The following is a 13566-nucleotide window of genomic DNA, read 5'->3' as shown; positions in this document are numbered from 1 at the left end:
TGTTGGTGCTGTAGCTGTTGGTTCTATAGCTGTTGGTGCTGTAGCTGTTGGTTCTATAGCTGTTGGTGCTGTAGCTGTTGGTTCTATAGCTGTTGGTGCTGTAGCTGTTGGTTCTATAGCTGTTGGTGCTGTAGCTGTTGGTGCTGTCGCTGTTGGTGCTGTAGCTGTTGGTGCTGTCACTGTTGGTGCTGTAGCTGTTGGTGCTGTCGCTGTTGGTGCTGTCGCTGTTGGTGCTGTAGCTGTTGGTGCTGTCACTGTTGGTTCTATAGCTGTTGGTGCTATAGCTGTTGGTGCTGTTGGTTCTATAGCTGTTGGTTCTATAACTGTTGGTTCTATAGCTGTTGCTGCTGTGCTAAAACTGCCTCTGGTAACACTGGGCCCCATCAGAGGAGCTTTGTCATGGAGTTGTAGTAGTTGTTTTTTATTAATTTCATTGCTGCTGTCCGTATTATTTGTCCATGTTATTAAATGTTCTCATCTTCTTCACCTGACTACATTGAAGAGGGTGTGATTATGAGTGCTACTGTGCAGAAGCGTGCAGAAGCATGCTTTGGGACCAACGTTGGCGGATGAGGCTGGGTGACGCTATATTTCCTATTGCAGACATCTCTTGTGAAACACCCACAAGCCACAGAGGTCCTTTTTGTGAAACATGGTCTACAGAGTGCATCTTTACAGCACTATCTCTTATCCAGGCAAATGAACGAATATAATAGGTAACCTGCTTAGATGCCATTAAAGTCTATAGTTGAACTAACTACAGACTACAAAACCGAGTCACAGAGATCATCAACTTCTGACCACCCAACACACTTGTATTACCTGGTCGCTTAATGATCACGTTATAAACAGTGAGTCAAACCTAAAACGCCATCTCTGAGGATATGATCCGCATAATGGATCTCGCTTATGTGTGTCATGTTCTCTGTTTCTCGCTCCCTGCTGATGAGTTTGAGGACTAAACGGGCACTAGCCTGAGTGGACTGGTGTTGATCCAAAACTGTCTGCTACTATCATTCGTACCGGACTATTGATTCAATGTCCAATAGGGTTTCTATATTGAGTCGGAGTGGGAAAGACACACAGATCGGTGTTGTTTGTAGTCAAATGTTGAGCACATACACCGACCTATGATAAACAGAGAGAAGGGGAGGGGGCCCCGGTCCCCTCAGGCCATCTACCGGAGGCCTCTCTGCATCATGATTTCTAGTGTACTTTGCGTAACTACCGCCCTGGGTAATGACACTAAACAACACTCAACCAAGGATAGGACAGCCGTACCCACAGAGGCGATCCATCTGCCGTGAGATCAACAGTTAGGTTCAAGGTATATTTACACAAATCGTCAGCTGACTGAACACCTGACATACCTCGATGTTGCCACGTTCTCAATTATAGCCGTCCCCTTTGTGTCTGTGTGTGTGTCTCACACAGGCTTTATCTGTCTCCCCCGGCTTCCCTCCTGTCTTTCGTACACACACACACACACACACACACACACACACACACACACACACACACACACACACACACACACACACACACACAATAATCGTGTCTGTGCGAGCACTGCCTGTGTGGTTTATAGGTCTGCATGCTATTGCTCCAGGGTATATGTTTTACTTTGGTCAGGAGGAAAGCTTTCTTGTTGTTCAAAAATAAAGTGATTTGGAGGACAATGGAGCAGAAATCCATTATTGTTCTCATTGAATTGTGAAAACAAAATGCTTTGTTTTGTTTTGTCTTCTTTGACCTACTTACCATTGGTCGTGTAGACTTTGTCACACACAACGGCACACATAACTCCACTCGTGCAGTGTGTGCTTGTTACTCAAACACACTTGGGCGATGTTTTGGGAGCTTGGTTATCAAGGTGCCACAAGAATTATTAAGTCAAGAACTATCGGATAAGTTTACTTCATTGATCGTCGTCTCTTTGGATGCCGTCTGCTCTGCGATAACTGTCACCAATGTAGAGCATTGAAGGTCATTAATGAATGATCAGAATGCACAACTATGTGCCAAACCCATGCATGCACAAAGAGGCGTCCAAACACTCAAATGTGAATCAAGTAGCGATAATGTGATCAGGGGAAATTACACAACAATATCATGGTATCTTTTGGCAATGTGTTAAACATTATGTGTAACCTATTTTGGTGTTGCATACCTCTTTTGTTCAACACCTCCAATAATAATGCCTGCAATAAATAAATTGTTGATGGGGACAGAAATAAAATGCTATGTTGTAGATGGGTTCATTAGGGTTCCCTGATGTAAAAGACATTGGCATTAATGGGGATATGGCATCATAATCAAGCCAGCTTGAAGTGTGTCTTATCACTTAAGAGATGCCTAATTTAAGACCATGCAATACATGCTGGTGGGCTGATTGTGTAATATCTCTCCCACGCTAGTATTCGCTAGTCTTGACCTTTACTCTTAAGTGAGATCACGCGGTTCACAAAGTCATGGTTTGTAAGGGTTCTAAAAGACAGTTGCAGAACAACTTGTACAGCCCTTTACTCGTTTATTGACAAATTTTTATGTGAATTAAAAAATGTTTTTTGTCAAAGATAATACATAGTCTTTCTCTTTACTCCGGACTATGTTATTTCTCCCTATTCCTCCCTATTTCTCCCTTAAATATTTTCGGTATGCTTGTCTCTTCTGATTGGCTGGCTGGCTGGCTGGCTGGCTGGCTGGCTGGCTGGATATATGTGTTTATACTGGATATATAGATGTAGATGAGCTAGCATTCCCTCAGTGGGTCTGGCAGTGTGGCAGACAGTTGAATAATAATAACTGAAGAATGATTCTGACCTCCCAACCACTGGTGACCCACTGTTAGGAAGCAACACATACACACACACACACACAGTCACACACAGCTGGCCAGGGTCAAAACATTAATCACATTTATCATGCGAGCCAACCATGACAGAGAAAGTGTATTGGGCGGTGGGAAAATGTCCTACGTGCAAACCGGTCAGCTTCCCAGAGAGAAGCAGTTTAGCTTTTGATATTGTCAACCATTGCTGGTAACATGACCTTTAACTCATTAACCATGAGATGTACCTATCTCCCATACTAGTTAGACTAAAGGAAGTCTCTGTTGGGTTCAGTGTGTGCGATACCACATCCCTTTTGTGTCTTCTGCTCTTATGTCTTTAGCCTTTTATAGGAGGCCTCCTATATTTTGGGTATTTTTAACGTGAGTTGCTGATGGCAAACTTATGCATTATTTTGTATGTTTGTGTAGAAACATGGGAAACTTTCGTTTTTTAACGCAAAGTTACGAATCATACTGTATGGATGAAGGTTTTCCAGTCCTATCTGTCGCTGAGTGTACCATGAGTTGAACTTTGACCTTACCCTGATCAGGGTAATGTTAAATAATAAAAAATAATAAAAATGTACTGATATGGCATGCAGACGCTTGGTGTGTTAACATGGATTTTGTTCTGTTTCTGTGTTTTTATTTTAATTAACATTAAAGGGCTGCCAAACTTCTTCAGTTCAGTCATGAAATGAAGGCCCCTTTTTTATAGTAATAATTATAACATCAATTTGTGTGTCCACAGGTGAGGTATCCCTTGTGAGGAAGTTGTCCGGAAAGGTGTTGGACTTCAACGCAACCACACAGTGTCTAGGCAGTGAAAACAAAGTCCAGAGCAGCATCAGCTTCCAGTGCGGCAAGACCATGGTAAGGGTCGCCCACACAGTAAAGATCTCCCTTCGTTCCTGATGGACCTCTGTCAGGCATGCCTGCAGCTTTAAGTTGATACATTTATTTTAATCGATCAACAGAAAATGAATCGAAACCTAATTTTGCTAATCATCGTTGACGTAATTTATCAAATACAAGTATCAAACATTTACTGCTTAATCATGTTTCTGTTTGTAAAAGCACGGTTGTGCATGTCCTTGTTTTTGTCTCTCTCGGTTATGGTCTAAGGTCTAGTTATGCTAGGGCTGGATCAGTTTCCTGCATACCTTTTACACATTTTCATGTTGACATGTATCATGTTGACATGTATCATGTTGACAGCCTCTGCATTTCCTGCCAGTTGATTAATAAGGTGGGGGGGCAGGAAACCACAAGCTAGCTAAATGTCTGACAATAACATGACATGGGAAAAAAGTGAGCCAGTGTCAAAATTCGAACAAGGGGGTATGAACGGATATGATTGACAGATATGAATGGATATGATTGACGGATGATTTTCATAGGTGCTACAGCCATTATGCAGATCCATCTGAAAAATGAGGCACTCGTTTAGTCAACTACCCGTGCCCTGGTACATAAAAAGAGAATACACATTATTTGTGTTTTTATCCTGCGATGACACCACTAGTTAAAGGGTCTAGGGATGAGCCAACGGCAATAGAACTGTATACAGATATGCTCAAATCCATACAGAAGTCCTTTGACGTATTGCACCACGACCACTGTTTGTTTTTTATCCTAATCTTGCCTTAATTTTGCATGCTAGATTTGCAGCCGGTCATGCTTTGTTTGGCTTGTTTTTCCCCTTGGTTAGTGGACCGTAGCACAGAGAAAGAGATTGGAATGATGTTTTCAAGAAGCTTGCATACAAGCCAGAAATAAAAGTAGATCAATTCAGCTTGGTCTGGTGATAACGAAAGTGATGGCTGCAGGGAAAAGTTACATATTCCCACAGGGCCTGTTCCTTTTTTCGCTTCCATGTCTCCAACAGAGTTGTTCTGTAGGCAGTTTTGCGACTCAATTACAGATTCTGATGCCCACTATTGAAATATTGCCTTGGGTCATTAGAACATTATGAAATATATCAGATGCTGCTTCTTTTTTGCTCAATCGTCCCGTGATCAATCGTCCCGTGTGATTTGCCTCGTGGTATCTGAGTTCAACACGTTTATGGTTGTATTTATTTCATATCCCAGGGCACCCCAGAGTTTGTCACCGTGTCCCAGTGTGTGCACTACTTTGAGTGGAGGAGCTACACTGCCTGCAAGAATGACAAGTTTAAACCGTCCAAAGAGGTTGGTGTGTGAACTGTTGTGATCTGACTAAGCACGGCCGAGAAACTGTGTGTGTGTCTGTGGGCACGTGTGTAAATTAAACCAGATAAAAGGGAAGTGTGTGTGTGTGTGTGTGTCTATTGAGTCTCGGATCTCACTACAAGAAATGTAAAAATATATATTTTGCTAAAGATTATTAGTTTAGTTTTTTTCACATGCCTGTTTTAAAATCCCAAACTATGACTGCTACTGCGTCCCTCGTGGCTGCAGGTGCCCTGCTATGTGTTCGACCATGACGGCAGGAAGCACGACCTGACACCGCTGATCAACCTGACCACCGGCTACCTGGTGGACGACGCCGACAACTCGGTGGACTTCTACATCAACATCTGCCGCAGCCTCAGTCAGTACCCAACTCTCTGGTGAACCTTGAGGACGTAGCTGCAGTCAAAAATGATCTTGTCATTTCTAGCAGAATCTAGCATGCGGTTGGCTCGTCAAGGCCTCTTCCGTGCATTGGCGCTTTGTCACCCAAAACAAACCTGAAACTGAGGTCTTGAAGCAACATAAAACAGGATTCTTATTGGCTGTCAGCATTGTCAATGTCACACATGTAGACGTAGCTATTCTGCTACGAAGGGAATCAGGTTTATGCTTGGGTTCATTAATCACATGTTTATTTATTTATAAAATTTATTTGCTTGAACTGCTGCGTAATTGTTGTAAATCAACATGATTTTGAAATCATGTTTTTCTAGAAGGACTGTTCCCAGCGTACGGTCCATGATTGGTCACACTTGCATGTCAATCAAGACCTCTTTCAGACTTGTAGGCGGTTCTTTGCACAGTTTATCAACTCTGTGTCCCATACTAGGCTCTGCGAGACTTGTGGTTGGCTAGCAGCCACCTTGGTGTTGTTTGTTAAAAATGGCACAAGGTCATGCAATTGCTGAGAGGACAAGGCCGGAGAAACCAAATGCTTTGGTTGCAGTATACTTTGTGAAGTGTCTAAAATCGCATAAAAACATGTGATTGACGTGACCAGTTATGTTGATGCACTCAAGCCTGCTCCTGATTCTGATTCTGGCTAAAACGTTCTAGTATGAAAAACACATCTTGGGCTTAAAAACTGGTGTCTTATTACTTCTCACTCGTCGCTTACTCCTCTCTCACTCTCGCTCTCGCTCTTGCTCTTGCTCTCGCTCTTGCTCTCTCTCTCTCTCTCTCTTCCAGATCGCCCCAAGTGTCCATCTGGCTCGGCGGCCTGCCTGACTGATAGTGTTGGCACCTACGACATGGGCTCCCCTAGCCATCAGCTGGAGCTGGTGGCCAGCGATCGGTAGGGAGGCCCACGGATCCGCTTTTCTGATGAATGACTAAATGAGAAAGATCTCTGGCCATTTTAGGCCGATTTTAATTTGTTTTGATGATTGTTTTAGGGTTTTCGAGAAGGCCACTCGAAAATCGGTCGCATAAAATCAGCCAATGTGAGGAGTGTGTGGTTCAAGATTATGTTCTGAGTATTATTAGATTATGTTATGCTCTACTCTAGTACATAACATAATCTAATAATAATCAGTCTGAATGAAGAAGTCATGGGTCTCCAGTACCACCAGTACTGCTAATCTACTGATGTGAAACTGTGTTTTCCAAATACGTGTGTTTGTCCTCATCATCTCTGTGCTTTCTTCAACAGGCTGCAGCTACACTACAATGGGACCGACCCCACTTCTAGCCCCGCCTTCTGCAATGGACACGCCCCCGCGGTCACCATCACGTTCATATGCCCTTCAGTCCGACACCAGGTCCCTCTTTTGTTTTTGTTCGGACACACACACACACACACACACACACACACACACACACACACACACACAGACAGAGACACAGACAGACACAGTCACAGGCATCACATCCAATCAAAGGCAACCTTGTTCCCAGGCTTTCTCATTACGTGATGCTCCAAATGAGCACTATTGCTGAGCGAGAGGGCGGGACATTCAGTCACATGGTTTAGCAGCGTGAGGCGAGAGACGGAGGGGGACTTTCCCTGCAGGGATATCCGTTAAATGGGTTCTGATTCTGCTCTGTCAAATGTTTTGCATAACTCCATATTCATTATCCTTCTCATTGATGTTTCTCTTGTGGTTCTTGTCATGTTCTCATTCTTCTCATGCGGGGGATCAGGGTCTGTTTTACTGGTGTACACGGCTCATAGGAAGTGAGCGACCGGGAATTGACTGTCTCCCAATTCAGGAGCATAGCCCGCATTCCAGCAGCATTGTCTTGTTTTCTATACGGCTGTGGACCGTACCGCCGCCAATGAATGCAACACGTGAAGTTTGATTTGAACCGTAGATCACATTTCTGATGCAGCTGATGTTTGACTCTGCAGGGCAGCGACCCCAGGATGATGGCATCGGCCAACTGTCGCTACGAGGTGGAGTGGGTGACGGAGTACGCCTGTCATCGGGACTACCTGGAGAGCCACAACTGCACACTGACCAACGACCAGCACGACATCTCCATAGACCTCACGGCCCTCACACAGACATGTACGTACACGCACACGTGCGTAACCTTGTGATCAAGATCTTTCAGTCACACACACGCTTACACACATGACTCATTGTGACGTTAGTTCTGCTAGTTCTCTTGTTTGTTATTTTTGGCCAGGAATAAAAGGAGAAGGACATGCGTCATTAACATTAACACACACATAAATATATATATATATATTTGTTCAGATCATCAAATGATTATTCCATTTAGGATCCGAACAGTGAATGTGAAATGTCCTCACTGCCCCGGTTGACATAATCGCAGAAGCATTAGCACAAATGTTATTAGAACCAAAGCCCTGCAGCAGTTACAGTTGTCCCTACCCTCCCTAACTCTGACAACCCCCTCTGCTCCCGTAGCTATGGACCACCCGTACTACGCCGAGTCCAAGGCGGACGACGGGGGGGAGGGCTACGTCTACTACCTGAACGTGTGCGGTGGGATCCAGACCACCGTGTGCGATGGCGAGGGGGGCTACGTGTCCGCGTGCCAGGTGAAGAGGATCAAGAACGTCAAGATGGTCGCCGGCAGATTCCAGAACCAGACGCTCCGGTACGCCGTCACTGTACTCCTTCTTCCGCCTCCTCGTCCTCCGTGTCTTTCGCTATAGTTACATGTCCGTCCGCACGAGAGCTATGGCACTAACTCTCCCTGGAAGGAGAGATCACTCTTCTGGGTTCCAACTATTGGTTTCTCCCTTCTGGACACTTTGGGGGCCTTAGGGTTAAGAAGGGCTGTATCATATGGGCCTTTCAAACATGAACTCCGGATAAACCCCAGAGAATATAGCGCTTTGCTCCCTGATTTTTATCTCACCATTCCTCGAACATCCAGGGGTGTTCGAGGGGTATCCAATAATTTGTATTCATTATTAATTTATTGCTTGCTATAATCTAAAGTTGTCCAGGTGGGTAAACAGATATTTAGCTAATTTCTTTGAAGACGAGTTTGTCAGCAAAACAACAGCTATTTTAAACAGGGCATTGAAAATATCTGAACATGAAAATATCTGAATATCTTAAAAGTGATATTCTGAAGGAGACAGAGCACTATGTTTAGATGGAGTCTACATGTGCTTTGTTTATAGAGCAAGTAGGGATTGTATGTTAGTTTAAATCAAACTGGTAGTTGGAAAAACATCGACCCTTCAATTGTGTAATATACGATCGTCAAATGGCTCAAGCCTAATTTGGAGTCATCTTATCAATAAATTATTTATGTATTTATTTTAGAATGATAATATGTTGCTAAAATATAGTTATTTTCAGATGTATTGGTTTATTTATTTAATTGTTTGGTCAATGTTTTTCAGTATGATTATTATTTATTTTCTTTGTCACAATAATTTTACTTCTATTTTCCCACATTTTTTTATTTCTGTACTTCTTCACTTGAAGGAAATCGGGAAAGCCAACAAATGCAAATTTGTTTGACTACAGAAAAACTCACAGATGATTATGAAAATTGTATGTTTTATATATATTGATCTTGACACGTTACATATTTGACAAATGTTTAAATGATTGTAGTTATATTTTACGTATTTAATCCTTAATATATATATTTTTTATTGTGTCTCTTTTGGTCCACCATACCTGCAGTTACTCTGATGGAGATCTCACTCTGATCTACCCAGATGGCATCAAGTGCTCATCTGGCTTCCAGCGAATGACCATTATCAACTTTGACTGCAACAAGGACGCGGGTGAGAGGCACATAAAGTACAGAAAGAATGATCGAAGAATGATTGATCCTAACCCTAACCACATCCAAATACAAGCTTCATGACTCATCAATACAACATTCGGGGCAATTACACAAACTTGACCTGATCTAAAGAACAAACAAAACCAGTTAATCTTATATTATGTTTACATATTTCTGTTGGTCCTGCATGATATCCCAGACCGGTAGAAGTTAATCTTGCAACTCAACCCTTTTTAAATGAAAAAGTCCACATTTTTGCCCCTGTTCAGAATTTGGTGCCATAAAACTCCCATTCAGATGCGTGTTTTTCCTCTTCCTCTCACACGTCTGTCTGTCTGTCTCTCTGGAATTCTCAGTCAACAACGGGATCGGGACTCCGGTGTTTGCGGGCGAGACGGACTGCACCTACTACTTTGACTGGGAGACGGCGTACGCCTGCGTGAAGGAGAAGGAGGACCTTCTGTGCAGCTTGGCGGATGACAGGAAGCGCTACGATCTGTCGCCGCTGACGCGATTCCCCGGTTAGTTTAAAACACCAGTGGGTCCCGTATCTGTGTCTCTGATCTCCTATCTCTGGTGCCCATGAGGCCGTGTGCCCCTATAGGGTTATAGGAGTATGGGTCCACCAACTGAACTGTAGAATACAGTTACAAATACTGTTGATATTAGAATACAAGAGCAGATATAACCATAGAAATATTTTAGACATTTTAATTTGACTCTGAATTAGAAATTATGGATTTTATGTTGGAAGAATAGGCAAGAGTACACTGCACACAATGTTTTACTGTATTTAACCAATTTGTATCTTATAAATATCATAGACATATAAACACGTCTATAATATTGTTTATAGATGTGAAAACCTGAGTTAAAATCATACAAACCTGAGTTCATATGATTCTTCAATTCCCTGTCTCTTCACCCGCCAGTCCATAAAGCCATAAAAGCCCTTGATATATATATATATATATATATAAGATACATTTGATGCTTATCAAATCCCTGCTGTACTCTTGTCCTAGCGTGGGCCTTTTTAAAGTGGAGCTCAGAACAGATCCACCTCTGCTCCGTGCTCCTGCACTCAACTCTATCCCTTGTGTTTCCCCCTGCATGTCGAAATGCACTTAGAAGCTGCACTCGAAGGTTCAAGTGTCCCCCAACTGCTGCCTCAGCTCCTAAATAAGCAATGTATGCTTTGAACCACAACGTCCCAACAACGGATCCCTCTTTTTTAAAACACACCCAATAATTCTTTTTTTTTTTGAACAATTGTATTATTTGAAGTCGTTCATGTGGATTTCCATAGGCAGGATGCATTTGATATTCCCGCGTCACGCTTCAGTCGAGGAGGACGGTGTCCTGATATTCTCACCAGAATCATGTTTCACTGCTTCACTCTCCTCTCTGTCCCTCTCCGCCCTCGTCATCACCGTTTCATCGCCGCTCCCCCCCCCCCCCCACGCTGCTGACGCTCAGAGGCGGACAAGGCCCAGAACTGGGAGGCGGTGGACGCCAACGCGCCCGAGACGGACCCCCGGCGCTTCTACCTCAACGTGTGCCACCAGGTGGTCCGGCGCGGGCCCGCCGAGGGCTGTCCTCAGGACGCCGCCATCTGCGCCGTGGGTGAGGAAGACCACCGTGCTCCTACCGCTTGATAACGGCGCTCTAGGGGCGGGCGGGCGGGCGGGTGATTGAGAGGGTGGGTGGGTGAGTGGATGGGTGGGTGAGTGGGTGGATGGATAATTTTGCCATGTTTGAACATGAGCTGAGTCAGTTTATTGTTCAGGTACCTTTTTTTTTTTTTTAAGAGAATGGGTATAGAAAAGATCATGAATGTAAGGAAAATAAATGTGGGTATCATAAACCAAACCTATCAATTGAATAATTGAGGCAGTAAAAAGACACCTTAATTTGCTCAGTGGTCATGTGAGTGTTTGGTGGGGCATGTGGAAAAAACACTCACTTATCTTTCTTCCCCGTGCTTTGTTTTCCAGATAAGAACGGTAAAACGACCAGCCTGGGCCGCTTCCTGTCTGCCCCGCAGAAGACCGAAATAGGAAATGACATCAGACTCATCTACACAGACGGCGGCATCTGCCGGGAGAACGTGAAGATCAAGACCATCCTGACCCTCAAGTGCAAACCAAGTGGGTTTTCTCTTTCTGTCTTTGTGCCTCATTTCCAGTTCTATGCATGTGTGTTTATGTGAGGAATTCTCACCAACTTGAGTGGTGAGATTGTGATTGTTTCTGTTTTGTCTTAATCCTTCATTTAGAAGTAGAAGAATTTCACACTTGCACGTAGATTCACAAATTCACGAGAATCGTGTCCAATCAATCACCACAGGCTCAATATGAAATAGCTGATGCACAGGGGTGGGATGTCGTCACGGTTACTACGATACGAAATCACCCGAGGGACTATTATTTTTGTTATTGGAGGCGGATATTTATTTTGTTATCTTGCAGCCAATCAAATTACTCCCTCAGGAATTCAGAGGTGTCGTTATCAGACCTATTAGTGACAAGAGTTTCCCGTAATGCTCATTTAGCTTGTGAACGGCAATAAATTGCCATCAGCAAAACACTGCAGTGATTCAAGGTGAATCATCTGACGCTGGAAATGAACACACGCACGCACGCACGCACACTCTCACACTCTCCTCCTGGTGTGCAGGTGACCTGGAGAGCGCTCCGACGGTGCGCAGTGTGTCGGGCGACGGCTGTGTGTACGAGCTGGAGTGGTACACGGCCGCCGCCTGCGTGCTCTCCAAGACCGAGGGCGACGACTGCAAGGTGGAGGACGCTGAGGCCGGTGGGTTCACACACACACACACACACACACACACACACACACACACACACACACACACACACACACACACACACACACACACACACACACACACAAAAACACACACACAAACACACACACACAAACACACACACACACACACACAAACACACGCGCACAAAAACACATACACAAACACACACGCGCACAAAAACACATACACAAACACACACGCACACAAAAACACATACACAAACACACACGCACACAAAAACACATACACAAACACGCATGCAAAAACATGCACGCAAAAACACACACACACACACACACACACACACACACACACACACACACACACACACACACACACACACACACACACACACACACACACACACACACACACACACACACACACACACACACACAAAACCACCACACATGCACAAAACACACAACCACCGCACATGCACAAAACACACAACCACCGCACACATACACAGACACACCTTGCATACGTCAACACCCTGTTCCTCCCCCGCGCAGGTTTCTCCTTCGACCTGTCGCCCCTCAGGAAGCCGGACGGCGGCTACTACAACGTCTCCAGCCCCGACTACGATTACTACGTCAACGTCTGCGGCCCTCTCACCACCGCCCACTGCCCGCAGAAGGCCGGCTCCTGCCAGGTCGACAAGAGGTCTGTACACAGGAGCACGTACGCAGCACACATGCTGTAGGGCTGTGTGTTAGTTGAACCATCAGATTGAACTCAACCACCCAGAATGCCTTGCTTCTTCACTGCTCGCCCCATACTGGAATTTAAAAGAGTCACTCTAACCCGCTTAACACAAACATTTTCAAACATCAAGTCATTCACGTCTTGCTGTTTATCCTGAAACCCTCTCTCTCCATCTTGGTCCGTCTCTCGTCCTCCCCCTCCTCTCCCTCCTCTCCGTCCCTCCGGACAGCTCCAACTCGTGGAGCCTGGGGAAGGCCGACGACCGGCTGTCCTACTACGACGGGGTGATCCAGCTGGCGTACCACAACGGCTCGCAGTACAACACCCAGGACCACATCCTGCGCTCCACGCTCATCTCCTTCCTCTGCGACCCGGACGCCGGCGTCGGCGCCCCCGAGTTCCAGGTCTGCATCTCCAACCCAGGAGGACTCAGAGTCGCACCGTATTGACTGTTCATTGGTCTATGATAATGCGTAACGATTGCATGCATTTATATGGCGATGACGAAGCTGTCCAATTAGACACCGGGGGGTCAATTCCGGATTGGGAATTTGGCCAGCACCCCGGGGATAGCACCACTGCGCTTGCGATGAGTGCCATGGGGTCTTTAGTGACCACTGGGAGTCAGGACCTTGGTTTTAACGTCCTATCCGAAAGACGGGCAATCTTTATTATAATTGGTACAAGACACAAGCAGCCTCTCGATTACTGAGGCATAACCTCGTTTTCCCAGGTATTAAGTCTAAGGAAATACT

At 44.9% G+C, this 13566-nt stretch overlaps 1 protein-coding gene across 1 annotated transcript in view; it reads left to right on the top strand.

Moving 5' to 3' along the window:
• igf2r (insulin-like growth factor 2 receptor) overlaps positions 1 to 13566 on the top strand; it is a 38493-nt gene that overhangs the window by 2561 nt on the left and 22366 nt on the right. Inside the window, exons 3-16 of the mRNA XM_084484024.1 lie at positions 3585 to 3706; positions 4927 to 5025; positions 5275 to 5407; positions 6238 to 6343; positions 6701 to 6809; positions 7400 to 7559; positions 7926 to 8118; positions 9168 to 9271; positions 9630 to 9794; positions 10753 to 10899; positions 11271 to 11423; positions 11953 to 12090; positions 12619 to 12769; positions 13041 to 13215. Of these exons, the coding sequence (XP_084340150.1) occupies positions 3585 to 3706; positions 4927 to 5025; positions 5275 to 5407; positions 6238 to 6343; positions 6701 to 6809; positions 7400 to 7559; positions 7926 to 8118; positions 9168 to 9271; positions 9630 to 9794; positions 10753 to 10899; positions 11271 to 11423; positions 11953 to 12090; positions 12619 to 12769; positions 13041 to 13215 (1955 nt within the window). The remainder of the gene's footprint in view (positions 1 to 3584; positions 3707 to 4926; positions 5026 to 5274; positions 5408 to 6237; positions 6344 to 6700; positions 6810 to 7399; positions 7560 to 7925; positions 8119 to 9167; positions 9272 to 9629; positions 9795 to 10752; positions 10900 to 11270; positions 11424 to 11952; positions 12091 to 12618; positions 12770 to 13040; positions 13216 to 13566) is intronic.

Source organism: Micromesistius poutassou (genome assembly GCF_964030765.1).
Source record: "Micromesistius poutassou genome assembly, chromosome: 19".
Taxonomy (NCBI): Eukaryota; Metazoa; Chordata; class Actinopteri; order Gadiformes; family Gadidae; genus Micromesistius; species Micromesistius poutassou.
Note: the sequence above shows the minus strand (reverse complement) of the source record. Positions and strands in the feature narration are given on the sequence as shown.